The following is a 19,661-nucleotide window of genomic DNA, read 5'->3' on the forward strand; positions in this document are numbered from 1 at the left end:
ACCCACTGGGGAAGACAGGAAGGCTTCCTGTGGAAAGTGGCTGTGGAGTTGGGCCAGGGTGCTGGACCACCCAGGCAGGGAGCAGAAAGGGGCAACCCGGGTGTGCCTGGAGGGCCAGGGAGAGGTTCCTCCAGAAGGCATTGAATGAAAGGATCTGGTTTGCATGAGGACTTAACTAAGGAGTTGGCAGGTCTTTGGAGCAGAAAATTGGGACCTGTTAGGGATGATCAGTCTTATGAATCCCAGGACATCAGGGAGAGGGAGTAGGGTCAGCCCTGTGACCTGTGACAGTGGTGCTGGCGGGCTGAGGGAGAACCACAGCCAGGCCACAGGGAAGAAGACGGGGGAGCCTAAAGCTCAGCCTTGGTCAGAGATGGGTCCTGCCAGTATCCCACTGCTGTGGGCCTCAAAGTCCATGGTGACCTCCTTCTTAAAGTCCAGAGCCCTCAAGGGTCTGGGGAGGGTGGGGAGCTCCACCCATTGTCCCTACCAAAGTTGGCTTTCAAAGAACATGCCTGACCCTTTTGAAGATCATTGTTAAAGGCCCTCCCTTAAAGGAGCTCAGCTCAGTTCTTAGATCATCACAGGAGGCTCTGATGACTACTGAACGAGCCTTCCCATCCTGCCCACCCCAGCCTGCCTCCTTACCCGGTTCCCACAGCATTGGGGCTTTCTGTTCCCAAAAGCCCCTGTGGACACATGCATGTGGGTGTGCACACGCACACACATACACACACACACACATTGTGATGTTTCTCCTGGCCCCCAGAGCTTGCTGCCAGATGAGCTCTCCTAGTCAGGAACCTGAAGATATGAAAAGGCCACACTGAGGCTAAGGTGATGCTAGGACATCAAGGACAAATATTCCTGGATTAACTGCAGCTGCCGGGTAGGGAAGCCTTTCTCCTCCTCCTTTCAGTTCTTTCTCTGACCCCACACCTGGTCCCATGACAAACAGGCCAGGAAAATGATGGCACCATCACCTCAAGCAAGCGTCTCTGCAGGCCTCCCAGACACCAGGGCCCACGTCCAGGGTGCCATTGGCTACCAGGACTCCACCGCTGAGGAGAAACAGGTGGGAAGCAGGTCTGGCAGTCAGTGTCCCTGGGTGTGACTGGGAGGGACTGCTGGTCACTGAAGCAGACTGGGGAAATCTGGAGGGAAGAAGTGAGCCCCATACAAAAATCCTTCTAGAAAAGAGAAGCCCGAACTGTAGGGAGGAACCAGGGGCCTGAGAGGCCCAGCATGGTTCCAGAGACTCAGAGGTGCCCGGCATCAAGAGGTGGGACAGACTGCAGATGAGGAACCATGGCTGGCGGGGAGATTTGGCAGCTTCCCTGGGAGCCAGTGCGGCTGCTTCAATATCTTCAATTGTAAAAAGTACTGATGTCAGAAGAGGACCCGAGGGAGAACACCTCCAAGTGTGAAGCTGCAGGCTGCAACCGCTCCCACTCCTGTCTGGGTTCAGCTCAGGTCTCCACCGCCCAGAGGGTAGGTGAGGACGCAGGTGAGGGTGCAGGTGAGGGGTTCAGGGCCTTCCAACCCAGACTGGGGCAGGGAAAGGCAGAAAAGGAAACAGGCTCTGGCCTCCTGGGAGGCAGACCTCATTGGTGGCCTGGTTCCTTGCTGGCTAAAATGAAGAAAGATGAAGGACCCCTGGGCCATACGCCCCAGGCGTGAGGGGAGTCTCTGGAGGGAGGCTCCCGCTGCTGGCCAGGTCAAGTCCAACCGGTGGAGGCCAGGTAGGCCAGGGGCCCGCATGACAATACCATGCCGGAGGTGTCCAGGCTCTCAGCAGCCCCGGGCCCACAGAGCCTTGCTGTGCAGCTGGACTCCGGGTTCACCGGCAGCTGCAGACAGGAACAACGTCCCCGGGCGCGAGTGTGCAGAAGAGGCCTTGGGAGGCTCCAGAGAGGCCCAGAGCCTGCCCATTGCCCACTGCTCTGGTGCAGGCCCGGAGGCCCTCTCTCCTCGTTGGCGCCCCCGGTGGCCGATCCCGGGAAAGGCCGCAATGTCATTTCTTTTGTCACACAAGGATCCCCGTTATCAGTAACTTCTCCCTCCACACCCAGGAGGCCTGAGAGCCCACGTGAGCCTTGCCTGCTGTGTGGCCTCAGGCAGCCGCTTCACCTCTCAGAGCCTCTTCCTCGCCTATAAACTGGCATAGGAACAGCTACTCCTTAGGGAAGCTCTGAGGATTAAATGAAATTGTACAAAGCAGTGCCAGGACCCTAGTGGGAGCTCAGTGAGGGTTAATCCTGCTCCCTGCACCCACATCTAGAACCCTCTGGATCCAGCAGCTGCTCCTTTCTGAGACTTTAACAAGCACTATAATGGGAACAGGGTGATTCTTCCAATGGCCTCCAGGGGGCAGGAGAGCTCCACACAGGGAGGGGATGGCCCACCGTGGGGCGGGGAGTGTTCAATGTGCAGCCCAACTTCCCATCTCCGTTGCCCCCACTCCTATTACCACCCCACCTTCCCTCCCCATTCACCTGTCACCTGCACCAGGCCCTCCCCACCCCCTCTGCGGGGTATTGGAGGGGCAACTTGGGAGCAGGAGGAGCAGCTTGGCTTCAGGGCCTCCTTGGGGGTGATATGGGGGGTCACACCCAGGCCTGGCTCATCTCACTGCCCTTCCCAGTTCTGCTGCACTGAACTTCAGAGGCTGGAGCCGGGGTTCCCACTCCCTACTCAGGACTCAACCTAAGGATTAGAAAGACTTCCCAGCAGGAAGCAGTAGGCATGGAGTCCCTGCTACTGAGGTTGAGGGAAGAAGAGTTGAGTTAAAGGCCCATCTCAACGACTTCCCACCTTGCTGGGCTATTGCAGGGGTTGGTTAAATCACTCCCGGTCATCAGCAGGTTACACACCTTCATTATTAGAGCTGGTCAGTTCCTCTCCTGCCCTTCCCCCTGAGGTGTGGAGACAGGAGCAACTTCCCAAGTGACTAGATCAAACTCCAGGTCACCCTCACTGGCCAAGGGGCCTCAGGTGTCTCAGCTTTGATGTTACCTGTAAAATAGGGCTGATCCCTACCCAGCCCAGCTGTAGGAGGCCTGGATAAAAGGACCCACCAAATAGTCACAAAACACAAAGTGGTACCGGCAGGTATTACTAAAATCATCATTCTGATCAGGAGGTACCTCCTCACCCTTCTCGGCAGCCCACCTGTCACCTCATTCTGGGAACCAGAAGCAGCCATGGCTTCCTCCTCTGGATTCCCCAATCCATGGTTCTCTTCTAGAACAGCCTTTTCATATACTCCACAAAATGGTCTTAATGCCTTGTTAACTGTATGATGCCACCTGTAGACCCAGGACAGGAACCGGCGTATGATGAGGAACAGACAGACATGACTCTGTTCTCAGGAGCTTCCATCTCATGAAAGGCAGATGGGGAAAGTACACCATTAGTGGTCAATGTCATAATGCCAAGTCAGTAAAATGAGAAAATGTGGTATAGAAACGGAGGTAGGAGCCGGGCGTGGTAGCGCACACCAGCAGCTCAGGAGGCTGCGGCAGGAGGATCATGAGTTCAAAGCCAGCCTCAGCAATTTAGCAAGGACCTAAGCAACTCAGAGACCCTGTCTCTAAATAAAATACAAAATAGGGCTGGGGGTGTGGCTCAGTGGTCAAGTGCCCGAGTTCAATCCCTGGTACCAAAAAAAAAAAAAAAGAAAGAAACTGAGGTAGGAGAGGGGTTGATTATAGGGAAGGTCAGGTAAGGCCTTTCTGAGCAAATGACCTCTGAGCTGAGTTCTGAATGCTGACAGTGGGTGGGGAAAGACCTGTGAATATCTACAATAAATAGTGCCTGCCTGTAATCCCAGCTATCGAGAGGCTAACACAGGAGGATCACAAGTTTGAGACCAGATTGGGCAATTTAGCAAGACCCTTTCTCAAAATAAATTAATATATTACTTAAGGGAGGTAGGGATGTAGCTCAGTAGTAGAGCACCTATGGGTTCAATCTCTACTACCAAATCAAAACAAAAACAAAAACCTACAAGTGCCACTTATGGGGAGGAGGCTGCAAGAACAACCAGCGCAAAGGCCCTGAGGCTGTAGAACAAACATGGCACATTTGGAAATAGGAATGATCCAGGTGAGCAGCAACACATATTGAGTTCTGAGCATGCTCCTCGCTGTCCCTAAGTCTCCCTTCTAAAAAAGCCCCCTTGAAGGTGGAGAGGACCCAATAAAAGACAGACTTGAGAATGTGGTTTTGGTAAAAGTGCATCTGGTCACAGGGGCTGGGGATGTGGCTCAAGCGGTAGCGCGCTCGCCTGGCATGCGTGCAGCCCGGGTTCGATCCTCAGCACCACATACAAACAAAGATGTTGTGTCCACCGGAAACTAAAAAATAAATATCAAAAAAATTCTCTCTCTCTTAAAAAAAAAAAAAAAAAGTGCATGTGGTAATGCTGGGAGTCAGTGGGCCCTTATGCAGCTCTGCCCACACCTTGGGGGACTCCGCTGGATTGCCTGCCCAGGTAAGGGGTTCGGGGTTCTTCCCCACAAAAATAGACGGATGTCCAGAGAGGAAGAAAATAGACAAATGTCCAAAGAGGAAGCGCCTTGCCCAAGGTCACACAGTCTATGGATAGCAGAGGTGGGCCCTGAATCCAGTCTCCTCTGCCTCCCTAGCCTCTGGTCTCCTGTTCTGTCCTCTCCCCTGAAGGTATGGTGTTGGGAGCCCTGAGGACCACAAGGACGGTATCAGAGGAACTGTGCTGGGTTTCTCCTCCCCTGCTACAGAATCCACGTATGTGCTGAACCACCTGAGAGCAAGTGTCCCACCAACTCCCTCCTTCCACAGCCCACCCCAGGTACTTTACCAACCAGGGCCTGAGCTCATATTGTGGGCTCTGTCAGATGCAGTCAGCTTACAATGAAAAGCAAACAGACTGAAGCCTGGGAGGCCGCAGCCCGACCTCCCCAAGGCTGCTGGGCCGAGCTTCCCCTGTGGGCTTGCAGTGGGCCTGCCTCACAACCATTGTCTGGGGCTATCTGCCAGCACTGCAGGGCCTGATATGGACTATTAGACAGAAGGACTTTGTCCCCTGGGAAGAATGACATGGCAATCTCCTGATCCAATCTTCTTCCATGCGCCAACAAAATTTAATTGGAAAAATTTTATTGAAAAAACAAATTGTACAAATAAGTTCTTATTTTGACAGAAAAAAAAAAAGGCTCACGTTCCCCCTTCCCCCCATCTTTGAAAAACTAAAAAAGGGGAAAAAAAAAAAAAAGTTCATCCCAGGATGCCCAATACGATTCTCGACCAGGGTCTGCCCCCTCCTATGAGCGGTTTCCCCATCTCCCGTACCCAAGCCAGTCATTTTGGGGTGCCTGGTTCCAGGGACTGCAGCACCTAGCTGTGTAGCTGGAGGAAGTTGGGAGATGCTGGGGGAAGGGGAGCGACTGAGGCAGTGGGAGTGTCAGCAGAGGCCTGGGCTGCACCCCCAGCTCCAGGTCCCACCTATAAGAAAGTATTGGCTGGATCCAGACTTGGAGGGTGGGACAGGATGGCTATCTCCCAGGTTGCACAGTTTGTAGGGTCTCTGGGCTCAGCATCATGGCATCTGGGGACCCATGTCCGAGCGGAGTGGACTCTAGCTGGGAAGGTCTGCTCAGGTGCAAGGAACCCTGGTCTGGTTTTCCACCCCCACCCCATGGGATATCCAAGACTGGTACCTCCCCCCACAATAGCACCCATGTGTCTCAGGAACCTTCTGCTGCTTCCTGTCATCCCGTGCCCACCTGAGGGCCCTACAATTCATCTCGCATCTTGTCACCCTTGGGCCGGACCAGGCGCCCAATGAATAGCAAGGAACCACTCTGGGTGTCTCGCACCAGGAAGATGAAGGGGTGGTCTGCATAGAACAGCTTGGGGCTGCGCAGCTCCTCACGCCCGTAGATGTCCTGGTCAAAGGGGTTGCCCTCTGTGTCCCACTCGAAGGCGGTGGCATGGAACACGCTGGCCAGGTACAGGTCCTTCTTGCCCGACATGCGCGACAAATCTGCCTTATTCTTGTCGATGGCCTCGGTCAGGCCGAGCCCCGCCAGGTGTTTCTGTGGGACCAGGTGCCAGGTGAGACCACAGCATTCAAGCCTCCACCCACATCACCCTGACCACCCTGAGAAGGCACAGCCAAGCCCAGGCCACACAGTCTGGGTGCCAAGTCCATCAGGGGCTTCACTCACACGCTGCTTTCTCTGTTTTCCTCCTCAAGCTCCAGAGGAGGAAACTGGGACTCAGAAATAACAATCAGACGTGATCCCTGCGCTGCCCAGCAACCTCGGGCTGTGCCCCTCAAGGTGGACTCCAGGGACAGATAGCAACCCTGGGAGCAGATCTAAGGGCAGGTCCCCTGACCCCAATCCAGACCCACCAAACCCACAAAACTCTGGGAAGGGGAGTGGACAGATCCTTCTTAAACTCTCTAGGAGATTTTAGCACACCCAAGTACTAACAAAGACGGATCAAAGGACAGCTATGTCCACATAACTCTGAGGCTGACAGCCTGTCCCGAATAATATGACACCTGGAGTCTGCTTCCAAACGACCTGATGCCGGGATGAATGGTGGCTTCAGATGAACCACTATGGGGTATGAAGAGATGAGGGTCAAGCTGGGTGATGGGCATATGAGGGTTCCTTCCACTGATCTATCAAAATAAGGTGCTACAAAGTTTCCTGATAGAAAGTTTAAACACACACACAGGCAAGCACACGTGCATATAGGCACCTTCCCATGGCTTTGCACAGCACTTGGAGGCCAAATACCCATGTCAACACAGCAGCCTCCAGCCTCATCCCCTGGAATGCCCCACCTATTCTCCACAGACAGCCTCCCTGAACAACTTGCCTCCAAGATGGCTGTCCTCTCTCGTTCTCCCCTCAGGGCTCTCCATCCCTGAGACAAGCAGTGCCCCTCGATTTCTCTCTCTCTAGCAATGATGGTCTTGTCTGTCCCTCCCACCTGGCTCAGAGCTCTGGAAGGAGATAGCCCTAGACAAGGCTCTTTGTGGAGGTCAAGACTGACTCTCAGTGTAAGAGAGGTCAGTGAAGGACCATTGGCTGGCCAGGCACAGTGGCACAGGCCTAAATTCCCAGCTATTTCAGAAGCTGAGGCTGGAGCATCACAAGTTCAAGGCCAGTCTCAACAACTTAACTTAGCAAAATCCTGTCTCAAAAATTAAAAAAATAAAAATAAAAAGGACTGAGGATGTAGCTCAGCAGTAATGCACCCCTTGATTCTCTCCCCAGTACAAAAAAAAAAAATTCAAAAAGAAAAGAAAGGAGCATGGCTGAGTGGACAGCCGCCTCAGGAGCCCAGGTTTCTGCAGAACAGTCTCTTCTCTCTGGCAGGGCCAAACAGTGACAAGGCCTAGGGTCCTGAGACTCAGGCAGTCCTGAGAGAGGTGTCTGAGCAGGCCTAGCTATTCATCCAAATGACTATGTACAAGTCACCCACCTTGAATTTGCCAACTCAGTCTACCCCCCCTGGACTGTAAGTCCTGTCTCTGCTGAGCTCCAAAAGACACAGCAGAAAAAAGGAGAGACCATTGGCCAAGAGATGGGGAAGAACCGGGGCCAGGGCCAGGTGGGAGACAGTGCAGATTCTTCTTTGGAAACTGTGTCTACGGTACAGACCATTACAAGCCCTACTAGGCCCTGGTTTGGAGCCGAAGCCCCATTCCATCTCGAACTTTCTCTCCAAGCTCTCTCTGCAGTAAATCTGAAGAATTCTATGGGTCAAGAGCCTTCCTGGGAACCATTTCTGGCACCCAAGAATGAGATGAGTTTTCTCTCTTGAGTAGGTCAATAGTCTTCTTCCTGACAAAAAGGCCATCTCATGTCTTCACCTTGAGGTCTAACTGCAGCTCCCCCACTTTCAAGCCAGTGGGACCTTGGGGAGTCACCGTTTCTCTCTGAGCCTCTGCCCACCACCCACATTGGTCACAAGGGGGAAATCCCCTTGAGCATGTGTGCAAGTCCTTGGCCATCCTAAGGGACCTGGATGTCAATCTTATGTGGTGGATGACACTCCAGCTTGAGCAACCTCTAACTGGATACTCCAGACTCCCAGAGGCAGCACAGTGACAGGGGCTCGTTTGAGTGTGCAATATCCCAACTACTGGCTAGGTAACTTTGAACAAGTTACTAAACTTTTCTGAGTCTCAGTTTCCTCATCTATCAGCTACAGTCCTCCCAAAGGAAGTTGTTTAGAGGACTGAGAGAGCTTAACATAAACAAAGTGCTTCAATGGCTGTCACACAGCAAGTGTCCATGGTATGATCAACTGCCCAAGGGCAGGTCCCACACATCCTCCCCTGCGTCCCCCCTATCGGAGCCCAGCCAGTACTGCCTAGACACCCAGGGGACACACTGGCCTAAACCCTTCCTCCTCTGCCAGGACTTGCAGGGCCAAGTTGGGCCAACCCTCACCTGTAGATCGTGGGTCACCTCCACCACACCCTTGGGCAGGGAGATGGCGACAGCCTTCTTCTGCATCTTCCCCATCCAGACCTTCAGCTGCTCCTTGGTCAGCAGCTTCTCAAGGCGCTCAAGTGGCTCCACGTGGTGGGGCATGATAATGATGAGGCTGGAGAGCTTGTGGGCCAGGGGCATCTCCAGGATTTGCAGCTTCTCCTTCTCATCATCGTAGTAGTTGTAGAGGCCTGGGTGGAGAGCAGAGGACACTGGGTGTGCTGTGGAGTGGGAGATAGGACGCCGTCTAGACCCCCTGCTCCTCAAGGCACCTACCTGTCCGGTGCATCATTGTGACACCCACAGTATAGGAACGAGTCACCATGAAGCCACGGTTGTCCACCATTTTGTGGTGGAACTTCTCGTCCCAGTGTGCTGTGGTGGGAACAGAGCACAGGGTTAGAGATCCAGGTCCCCAGACACTATCTCAGCCTACTGCACACCCTACACTTCTCCTTGCCACAGGCCGGTGACCATTCTTGGGGGCCAGGCTTCAATGTGCCTCTCTCCTGAGTGCCCAGCCCACAGAGTGCATGTTCCCTGCTCTTGGGTGAGGAGTGCCCTCTAGGGCATGCTGTCTGAGAATGCAGTTCCTCTAGTAGGTCCCCAAGTGACAGGGACCTCATTCCACCCTCACCTCAGCCTCCTCCATGTCCACTGCCTGTGTGGCACTTGTCAGGTGTTTGGGAAACCTGCTGAGCTGGGCTTGCTACCCAGCCCGATTACTGAAGGGGGACTGTGTCCTGGGCAGGAGCACCCTGGACCACCCTTATTCTTGTTAGCAAGTTCTGTCTCCATGACCAGAAAGATGATGGGAAATTGGTTAATATGTGTTGGGCCACAACCAGACCTGCATTCTGATCCAGGCTCAGCAACTGACTGTGAGAGGTCTCGGCTCTCCCAGCTTGGCTCCATTTATAAAATGGGTTTCCCCATCCTTACAGCCAACTGATAAGAGTACCATCCAAGTAGGTACTCACACATATCCACTGACCCCAAATCTATCTTCAGTTCAATTCACACCAACTCCACCAGATCCTGACTCTGCTACCTGCCAGCCAAGCCTCAGCTTCCTTGCCGGTGAAATGAGTATAACACTGCCTGCCTCCAAGGGCTGCTTTAAGGAATGGGTGCCTTTCTCCAACTCACATTTGGGGCACAATGGATTCTGAATTTTATGGATTCCAACACATACAAGCTACGGCACATTGCTTAGATGAAAAATGATATGTAGGGACACATATCACATATCTGGAGTCCCTCTGAGGACTTGCATCCCTGTCCCAGTCCTTTCAACAACTGGCTACCTCTCTGAATTTGGTTTGTAAAAGATCTCTGAATCTAGTGTATAAAACATTTCAAAAACCGTTATGCCTCCGCAGGTCCCTGTGTTCAAAGAAGAGCTGCGAAGAGCCCCCACAAGGAACTCTAGGAGGAGCCCGCCACCCTCACGCCATGCCCTGCCGGCAACTCACGCTTGAAGAACATAGCATTGACCAGCAGGGCACCATCGGTACGCTCCACGTCCTTGGTGACCTCGGGCAGCTTGCCGTCTGTGGTCTGCGCGGCCCACTCGTTAATGGACTGCAGGGCGCTGCGCTTGTCGCGGAAGTTGATCTTCGAGTGCTCGCAGTTATAGTGCTGCTTGCTGCTGCGCACGAAGTCGTCGGCGAAGCTCACCGAGCTGGGCCCGTACAGGCGGCTGCCCAACTTCCAGGTCACGTTGCGCGCCGTGGAGTTGCTGAGCGAGCGCAGCAGCTCTCCCAGGCCCGCGTGCACCTCCTCGTCCCGCAGCTGCTCGGCGCTCAGCACTGCCTTGGCCTGCGAGGCCGTGGCCGCCTTGCCACCCAGAGACACCAGGCCCAGGGAGGAGGCCACCACCACGGGCGATAGCAGGATATTCTCCACAGCCTGGTCCTTGGCCATGGCCTGGTACAGGCTGAAGGCCAGGCCAGCGCTGCGCTCGGCCAGAGTGGCCGCCTTGGGGCTCAGCTTCTCTGAGGTGCCGGGGGCTGCTGCGGGTTTCTTCACCTCGGCCGCCAGGGCCATGGCCAGGAGGCACAGGGTACCAAGTAAAGGGAGGGAGCGCATGGCTGGAAGGTGGGTCGTGTGCACCACGGGGGACCTGTGAGGGCTGCAAAGAAGAGTGTGGCCCTGAAGCCCTGTGTCTTCCTCCCCAGCTTCTCCCCGCCACCAAATTTCCTGAAGATGGGTACAAGTGAACCCAGAATTGTGGAATCCCAGATCCCACTCTGGGCTGCCCATTCTCTCAGGGGTCAATGTAAAGCAGGGTTCGTAACAAATCACCACCAGGCCACCCTATTGGTTTCCTGCATTGGGCACCCAAAACTTACACATATTTATGTGTTTACTGTAAATTTATTTCTGCCCCTAAGTAGCTTGTGGCTTCCAGCCTGTCTGGTCCCCCACTGTATCCTCAAGGCTTAGCACATGACAGGCCTCAGCCATTCCTGAATGGAGGTAAAACAGGGCAACTTGCCAGATCCAAGGTCTCTATCAGTCTCTATAGAGCTCAGCTGTGATCTCACATGACCCTGAGGGCCCTTTTTCAGTAAGAACAAGGAACAGCAGGACTGAAAATCTACAGGAAGCCCAGGTGCCTGGGCAAAGAATGTCCTGTGGGACAGACCTATGGGCCTGCCTCACCCCCATGCCTCTCCTTCCACTCTGGGATGTTAATGAGCCACAGCCAAGTTTACTCATTAAATGAGGGAGTCCAGGTGTTCCATTCTGCTATCCCTGGGATGACCTTGAATGTGTGTGTGCATGTGGGTCCACCCAGCCTGTCTCCCTTTTCCACACTGCAAGGGCCTAGGTAGACTTAGCCTGCCCGTCTGCCCACAGCCCCTGGACCAGACAGGAAATCCCACGACTAAACCTCTTGGGAGCAATTCCTTGGAAACTAGAAGGGGAAGGGGGTTTCCGGAGAGAATAAGGGCAGGATCCTGGGGAAGGGAGTGAGTCATAGCTCAATGGAGTAGTGACCCCTCCCCCCACCATCAGAGGCTGGCCAGATGTGTGTTCATCCTCCTAAGAAGCTGAAACTACCACATCAGATTCTATTCTGCACTCCCGTCTAACAGCCACTGCCACACAGGCCATCTGTTCCATGGCCTCAAGTTTATCCTCAGGCCCCTTTCCTGACCCCAGCAGTAGCAGGAACCCCAGGATGAATACCACTCCCCTTTCTGAGACTTTCAATCAAAACAGTCTCTATTCATGAGAGATTTCCTCACACACACCCTTCAGGTCCTTCCCCAGCACAGAAGAGACAACAGGGCAAGAGGAAAAGTCAGAAAGAACCCTGGCAGAGGTGAGTTCCACTACTTTGGCAGTCAAGATTCATAGTTCTCCTAAAGGAAGATAGAAAATTTGAAATCCTAGTGGAAGACCCTCAGGGACTTTGGCCAGTGGGGAGAGCACTGGATTTCTGGGTAGCTTCTACTGTTGGCATCCTATCAACCCAGCCAGGTCTCCCACCTCCCTAGGACCTTGAAGTTTCAATTCAAAGGAGAAGCAAAGGGCCTCAGGAGAGGGAATGACAGAGGAGCAGAGTGCCACTGAGCTCCACAGACACCTGGGGGATGGTACAAGGGAGTTTGGGACCTCACCCTCAAGCACTGAAATGACAGAGGTCCTCAGGCCCAGATGAGGCTCCAGGCCTCCTCCCTCCCAGCCTTGGCTCCTTCCCCACCAGGCCTAAGGCCTCAAAGGCAGAGGTAGCATGTAATTTATTGCATAAACAAGGACACTTAAGAGAGTAAAATGGAACATTTCTAATTATTATGCCAGGACAACAGGCACATGATCACCCTACTCAAAGGCCACATCTAATCCAGGCAGCTGATGCTGAGTTCAGAGCTCAGATAGGGCTGCACAGACCACCAGCATCCCCTTCCTTAGTGGCTGGTGGAGGAGTGCAGGCTGCCACGTGGCAGCCACCATCTTGACAGCCCCCACCCCCAGCCAACCAAAACCTCAAAGGGCTGGGAGGGGCTTCTCAAGAAAGCTCCAAATGACTAGTTTGGGATTTCTCAGGCAGCCACATAGCTCCTGCTCCTGGTGACGTGGCAGGCAAGAGGCTGAATTATCTCTGTAGGCCAGCAGAGGGGGCTTCCAGCCTGGGAGACAGGAGGCCTGGGTTCAGGTCCTAGGGGTGCTATGGATTTGCCAGGAGACCCCACGAGACTCCCTGGCTTCCTTTCACATCTGCACTTTTCAAGGGAAGATGCAAGGCTGGGGAGAAGGGCCGCCCCGTTAAACCCAGCAGCAAGAATGGAGGAAGGCAAGTTCCTGCAAGCAAGCCAGCCTCCCACAGCCCAGCCCATCTTGCCACCGAGAAATGCCAGCCCTCAGGCCACTGTTAGACAATCTACAGTTGCACAAACAAAATCCAAGATCGAATAGCCCACAGCTGGCTGGACTGAGCTGGGGCTGGGAGGGGAGGGAAGGAGAGGCTGGGAGTCAGAAGGTCTCAAATATTTGAGAGGGTCTAAAGTACCTTGAAACTGCCTCAGAGGGAGGTCAATGCCTGCCTTTTTCATTCTGAAAGAAAACAGAAGAGTGAAGACAATGGGACCCCACAAAGGGGAGGTTGGGAGTAGGGGCCAGGCCCAGCCCCCAAAGGGCACCCATTCCAGATTTCCAGGTACCTCAGAGGTGAATCACGTCACTGTATAGTGGGAGAAACTGAGGCACATCTGGCAGGGACTATCCCAGGTCCCACAAGGACAAATAGAGGTCAGACTTCCTAGCACAGGGCTCCATCGATTCAGAAACACTCACAGAACCCTCCTGAAGGCCACAGGTGGTGTCCCGCTGCACAGCCAGAACAACAAAAGTCTGCTAGGAATCCTGGTGACCAGAGACAAAGGCCAGGGCAGGAAAGGGGGATGGGTACACAAAGGATCAGAGGACAAGAGGGTGTGGCCCCAGTCCAAGCTTCCAGGCAATCAAAGCCCCCAGTTTTCTCCAGGCCTCCATCCGGGCCCTGCAGCCCTGCAGCGCAGAGGGACCAGCAGCAGGAAACCAGGGAAGAGGAGGGGCCAGGACTTCAGGCCAGGCTGGAAGTGCTTTCATTCTTCCCCTCTCTAGATGCCTCAGGAATGTCCCTAAGCTGGGGGTAGGGAAACCCAGCGTCTGACGAAGCCCTAACCCTGCAGTTCCTTCAGGAACCAGGTGGGTAGACAGAGTAAGGGTGGATGACTCCCACATCTCCAGTGGGTCTCTCGGCCCAGTCCCTGCCCCCACCCTACATAAGACCCTGCAGACTCCCACTCCCTGGGGGAGGGGGGCTGGCTGCTTATCTCTCCCTCAGCTGCCATGCTCTACACACACGCTCATCAGAAATGGAGCCCCTTTTGGTGATTCCTCCTGAAGCATGGAACCCCAAAAGCCAGGACCTCACACCCCAGGAAAAGCCGAGACCGGTTCACCTCCTCTCCTAGGCTCAGATGACCCCCATCAAGCCTGGGAGTGACTAATCAGTCACTGCAGGACCCTGGTCCTCCAACTGCCAAGCTGACCAGCCGCATCCCTGTAGGAAAGGCCCCAACTCCTCCTTCCTGTTTGCGGAGGGTCCGGTTCAGCACCCCAACTCCCAGCCCCACTGTCTGTCTCTGCCACTACCGGCTCCCGGAACTTCTAGGGGCGCTGCACTTTTCCCAACCCCCGAGAGTGCACAGATCCCCGTCCCAGCCCTGCTCCGTGCTCCCTGCGCCCTGCCGGTCTGTATGGCTTCATCGCCTCCGGGCTGCGATTCCCCCTCACGATGCTCCAGCTGCCCCAAGTGCCTGGAACTTCATTTTAGGGGCTCTGGTTTGGACCCAACGCCTCCTAAAGGCCACCCGCCCCCTCTCCCTAAGCACCCCAAAATTGTTGAGCGCTCCCCCGGCCGCCCCTGCCCCTCACCTGGGCCGGGCCGGCTCTGGGACCGGGCGTCTCACCACCGGGCTGCTTTGGGTTGACTGTACTCTCCGCCCGCTGCCTCAGGCCCCAGATCTATATATGGCTGTCCCCACCCCCTCCAGCCCCCGTCCCGAGAAACTTCTGGAAAGTTGGAAAAGGCTTCCGCAGGGCGCCCCAGCTCCACCAAAAAAAAAAAAAAAAAGCCAAAGACCTCCCCCTAACCGCCTGCCTCCCGCCCTCTGTCTGCAGGCTGAGGCGCTGTCCAGGCCCCTGGGTCCTACTGTCCCCCTTCTCTAGCTGGGCTGTGGGGCATCAGTGAGTCCCCCCACGGTGACTAACTAGTCCTTCAGAGCACACCGGTGTCTTTTGATGCCGTGGAGACTTGGGGACCCTGGTGGTCTTGGAGATGGGGGAGAGGGATTCCGGCCACTGAGCTGGAGGAGGCTTCAAGGTCCAGCTTCCCCGGACTGGAGCCCCGTCTCCAGGCTCTCCAGGCAAGCCAACCCGCTCCTGATCTCACATTCTCTCTGGCACCCCTTTCCTTGCTCTGCTCGGAGTACATCCATTGCCCCTTTCCACTCTCACTTTTTCAAGGTGAAACTTAATTGGGTCCCCCAATCCCTGCTTCTCCTCAGTCAGGGCCCCTGTTCTTTGCACCAGGGAAGGTAGTCAGACTTTAGGAGTCAGTGCCCTTCAGTTCTGGGTTGATCCTAAAGTCTTCATCCTCAGCTGATCTTTATGTCAGTGGCCATTCTGAGATAGTGAGGGCTTGAACCAGACCAGGTACCTGCCCCTCACCCTGGAAAGTCCAGGTCTTGGAGTGATCAAGGCAAAGACTGCTGGGGAACATCAGGTGGTCCTGCTGGGCATGGAGAGGTACACAGAAGGAAAACCCCTGGCTGTCCACTAAGGACTGTACTATGTGACTTTCTGTCTTATCTCTGCCACCACCCCTTCCCTGAAATTCTAGGGGTGCTGCACTTTTTCCAGCTCTGACTCCCCATCCTTGTGCAACTCTCTGTGCTACCCCTCAGGTTTGCTCCATCACCATCTAACTAGCCCCAGTTCTCCATTCCACAGTCCTTGACTGAAATATGGTGCTAAACGGAGCATTCAAGTACTCAGGAGGCTGAAACAGGAGGAAGGCAAGTTCAAGACCAGTCTGGCCAACTTAATGAGACTCTGTCTCAAAATTTAAGAAAAAAACAAAAAGGGCTGGGGTTGTAGCTCAGTGGTAAGACACTTGCCTGGAGACCCTGGGTTCCATCCCCAGTAATGAAAAAAAAAAAACTGTGCTAAGTCATTTCTTTTTCTTCTTTCCCCTCTTTCCCTTTTTCTATCTCCAGTTCATTGTCCCTGCACCCCTCCCTGTCTCAATGCCTTCCCACAGGCTCCAGGTCTCACTATCAACCCTTCCCACCCCACCCTCCCACAATTGATAGTACCTTGAGCTCTGAATTAACCTAGGGTATTCATTGTTCTGGCACTGGACAAAGTCCCTGACCTCGGGGATGTCCATTGTGAGGGGTATGTGCATGTTAGTAGAGAACTCAGTAAGACAAATTGTTTAGTAGACCCCGCCCCATCCCTCTTCACTAGATAACTAATGGGCACAGTATGGAGAGGAAAGGACAGAGTATAGAGACTGTCTTCACTCACTACTAGTCACTCGTTCATTCAGTCAGCAAAATGTTTGAGCACCTTCTTTCTTCCAGGTCCTTGTCAGATCCTGGAGAGCAAATGAATTCCAGTACCCAGTAGATGCATCCTCTGGGTCCCTGGCCTCAGTCATCTGCAAGGGGAGACTAGCTTCTCAGTCTGGATCAAGGTTAGGCTGCTGCTATTCAGTCTTCTGACTCCAGGGACTACGGGAAATCTTAGATCTCAAAAGCTTCAGACTCTGAATTAGGGTCAAGGGATCACCAATTACTTGAATCCTAAAGTGACCACCATACAACATGATCTTACTCTTGAAGCCACATAGAATCTTTGAGCCCAGCTAAGGGTTCAAAGGATCTTAAAATAAAAGTATTAAAAACTCTGAGCGGCAAAGCATGTCAAATGGCATAGACTCCTGTCTACAAATACCAGGCAGAAGTCTTTTCTGCTATATCCTAAAATGTCAAGTACCTGGTACCTCTCTCTACAGGGAACCCTGTGGCCTTCAGAAACAGCCCAGTATTCTTTTGGAGGACAAGTCTGATCCTTTTGATTCACAAAAGCTTCCACCCTTGGGGTAGTGTCCATCTCTTTGGGGTAGCTATCCTAATTCTTGTGTGTGTCCTGCTTCAACTGTGTCTGCCTATAAGGAGAGATCCTTCGATATATGGACACTGCCTGGCTCTCCCAGCAGACCCCATCCTCCACCCTCACCCCCACCTCGGCCCCAGGTGAGCTCATGACTTCGTCAGTAAGCTAAGGACTGAGACAGGGACAGAGAGGGCTCATCAAAGCTAGTGGAGGTTTGCCTTGGTCTCTAGCAGATTCCAATGTCAAAGTCTCATCAAGAGTTCCTTTCTATCAGGCATGGTGACACATACCTCTATAATCCCAGCAACTCAGGAGGTTGAGGCAGGAGGATTGTTTGAGGCTAGTGTGGGCAACTTAGCAAGATCCTGTCTCAAAATTTAAAAAGATTAGGGATGTAGCTCAGTAGTAGAGCACCCCTGGGTTCAATTCCCAGTACTGCCAAAAAAAAAAAAAGACTTCTCTTCCTCTGTACACTTACATATCTCAGCTTTCTTAGGCCCTTCGACCTCACCAACATTGGAGGGGAAAGCTGAGAGTACTATGACTGTTCCATTTTGTAGAGGGGTAAACTGAGGCTTATGCTGTTAAATAAACCCAGATGTCTAAAAGGTGAAGAATAGAGGGGACTGAGGCTCTTCATTTATAGATAGGGAAGCTGAAGTGGGGGCCGGTGGGGGATCTGTATCTGAAGTCCCTCTGCCAGCCTCACCAGACCCATACTGAAGCGCAGACCAGGCCAGAAGCCTCCTCCATGGCTTATCATGCTGCATGATCTCAATGTTATCATCCTGGATTGTCAGTGAATGAATGTCCCTGGAGATTTTGGAAGAGCAGGGCCTCACCCTTCTCATCTTGAATCCTTAGGTCCCAGCTCAGGGCATGGCACAAAAGAAGCACTTGGGGCCTGGGGCTATAGCTCAGTGACAGAGAGCTTGCCTAGCATGCGTGAGACACTGGGTTCTATCCTCAGCACCACATAAAAATAAACAAGTAAAATAAAGGCATTCTGTCCATCTACAACTACAAAAATAAAAAAATAAAAATAAAAAAAAGAAGAAGAAGAAGAAGCACTTGGTACACACAGCCAGCCAGCACCAGTGAGTGATGCGCAGTGGCCGACCCAAGTCTACTGCCCGCCAAGCATGGCCTTTTGGAGGAAAGAAAGGCCACGGCTCCTTTAAATTTCCAGCATCAGCAAAAAAATGTCAAGAGCCTTTGCCACATTATTCTTAGCTCTGAGCCCAGCCCAGAGGCTGACTGTGGCCCTTCCCCCACATTCCAGGCTGTACTTTCTGGAAAAAGAACTCTTTGAAGGGGGGGCGGGTGTGGGGAGATTCTGAAATGCAGAGAAACTCTCAAGGATTTCTTTCGTGTCTGGATTCTTCCAAGTGCCTGCAAATCTTTTCTACTACCCTGCACACAGGAGCCCAGCTGGAAAGGTCCCCAGACAGCAGGGAGTAGAAGACCAGTGAGTCCAATTGCATTTACACTCTACAGAGAGGAAAACTGAGACCAAGAGTGGGGCAGGAATTTGCTCAAGGTCACATAGCAAATCTGAGATGGAGGGCCATGGAGTCTGCGCCCTGGGCCCTCTTTCCCCGCACACCCTCTCTGGCTGACCAGTGAGATAGGCAGGCTCCGGTTCTGCCAAGGACTACGCAAACAGCCATGGCCACATTCACTCAGCCCTCACCCCATGGACTCCTAGGACAGAAACTAGTGTGTCATGTAAGTGCCCAGTCCGTCCACGTGCTGCCCAGCATCCTCTGCCTCGGCTTCCGGAGTTGCTGGGGTTACAGGAGCATACACCACTGCGCCTGGCTAATGTCTCAGTTTAACTAAAGGACGTTAGTTGAGAGAGGTTTAATCCCCTTTTCCTTTTTATGTGGCATAAAGCTGGGCCAGAAAGGCTTTGACAACCAGTTCTAGTGATCCTGTCCCTGGAGGAGGCAGGGCCACCCCCAGGCTGCTCCTCCGTGACAGCTGTCCAGAGCCAAGTGTGTTCTCCGGCCAAGGCATGAGTCAGGAAAACGCCGCTCTGCAATCTCTGATTCCCTCTCATGGAGCGTGGGGCCTTCTGTCCAAAAGGACTGTCCTGCATGCTGCCACGTAGGAGTGAGGGAGGCAGCAGGCCACCCTGGGGGTAAGGAGGCGGGCACAGATTCATCCCTCCTCCTGGAGCAGGCCCGCCTCCACCCCCACCCCTCGGCATTTTTCTGGTGCCTAGGGAAGCCACAGGAAATCCACTGCCTTCACGCATGATCTCCGGGGATACCAGCCCACTGATACGCTGTGCTTGTCCACGTGGCCGTGAGGAGCACACACATACATCTCCAGCAATCCAAATGCACCACATGTGGCCCCTGTGCCTGATAGTCATGTGTGTGAGGGCACAGGAGTCCTGCCTCTTCTCAGCCTCTGCCTCCCTGGCCTCCTCTGGCCATTCACGGAAAGGGCCCAGGAAGCAAGCAAGGCCAGGATGGGACAGGCATCATTAAATACCACCCTGCCCTTTCTCTTTCCTTCTAGCTGTCCTCTCCCCCAGGGGCTTCTTCACATGATAATAATGATGCTCAGGTGGGCCACAGGGCTGTCACCTCTGTCTTGTATCTCTGATGCTCAAAAAAGGGACCTTGAGCTCTGACAACCTCCCAGCCCAGCTCTAATCTGCTCAGTCCAGAGAGCAGCACCCACTCAGGAGACCTGGAGTCCTGTCTCAGCTCTGCCACTTCTTGGCTATGTGCCCATGATCTAATCGTCCCCTCTGTAAACAGGACTGCTGCTCTCAAGGCTGATGAGAAGCACAGATGGAATAACACCTGGAATGACGTCAGACCTCCTCTCCACACATCTCTCTTCACCTCTTCCCCAATGGGTCGAACCCGCCACACAAGGAAGCTGCTGCAGCCCTCTCCTGCTCTGTCTTCTGAGTACTGTCCTGACAGGTCCACTCATTCCTGACCTCGCATATACATGGAAAGCTAA

The 19,661-nt window shown here is 53.7% G+C and overlaps 1 protein-coding gene across 2 annotated transcripts; it reads right to left on the bottom strand.

Annotated features, from left to right (window-relative positions):
• Positions 1-5,094: 5,094 nt before the first annotated feature.
• Positions 5,095-14,612, bottom strand: Serpinh1 (serpin family H member 1). Of its 2 annotated transcripts, XM_048788044.1 has the most exons (6): positions 14,430-14,541; positions 13,021-13,064; positions 9,974-10,632; positions 8,775-8,873; positions 8,457-8,689; positions 5,095-6,077 (listed from the first exon to the last, which is right to left on the bottom strand). In XM_048788044.1, the coding sequence occupies exons 3-6, from the start codon at positions 10,587-10,589 to the stop codon at positions 5,775-5,777; spliced, it is 1,251 nt and encodes a 416-aa protein (XP_048644001.1). In that variant the 5' UTR covers positions 10,590-10,632; positions 13,021-13,064; positions 14,430-14,541; the 3' UTR covers positions 5,095-5,774. The 2 variants fall into 2 exon arrangements, with proteins under 2 accessions (XP_048644001.1, XP_015332886.1); XM_015477400.2 differs by lacking the exon at positions 13,021-13,064 and having other exon boundaries at positions 14,430-14,612.
• Between the last annotated feature and the right edge of the window lie 5,049 nt (positions 14,613-19,661).

The sequence above is a fragment of the Marmota marmota genome, unplaced genomic scaffold (genome assembly GCF_001458135.2).
Source record: "Marmota marmota marmota unplaced genomic scaffold, marMar, whole genome shotgun sequence".
Taxonomy (NCBI): domain Eukaryota; kingdom Metazoa; phylum Chordata; class Mammalia; order Rodentia; family Sciuridae; genus Marmota; species Marmota marmota.

Coding starts and splice junctions, on each gene's coding strand:
- Serpinh1 (XM_015477400.2), bottom strand. CDS start 10,589: ATGCGCTCCCTCCCTTTACTTGGTACCCTGTGCCTCCTGGCCATGGCC. Junction 8,690..8,774: donor CACAATGATGCACCGGACAG/GTAGGTGCCTTG, acceptor CTCTCCACCCAG/GCCTCTACAACTACTACGAT. Junction 6,078..8,456: donor AGGTGACCCACGATCTACAG/GTGAGGGTTGGC, acceptor CTGGTCCCACAG/AAACACCTGGCGGGGCTCGG.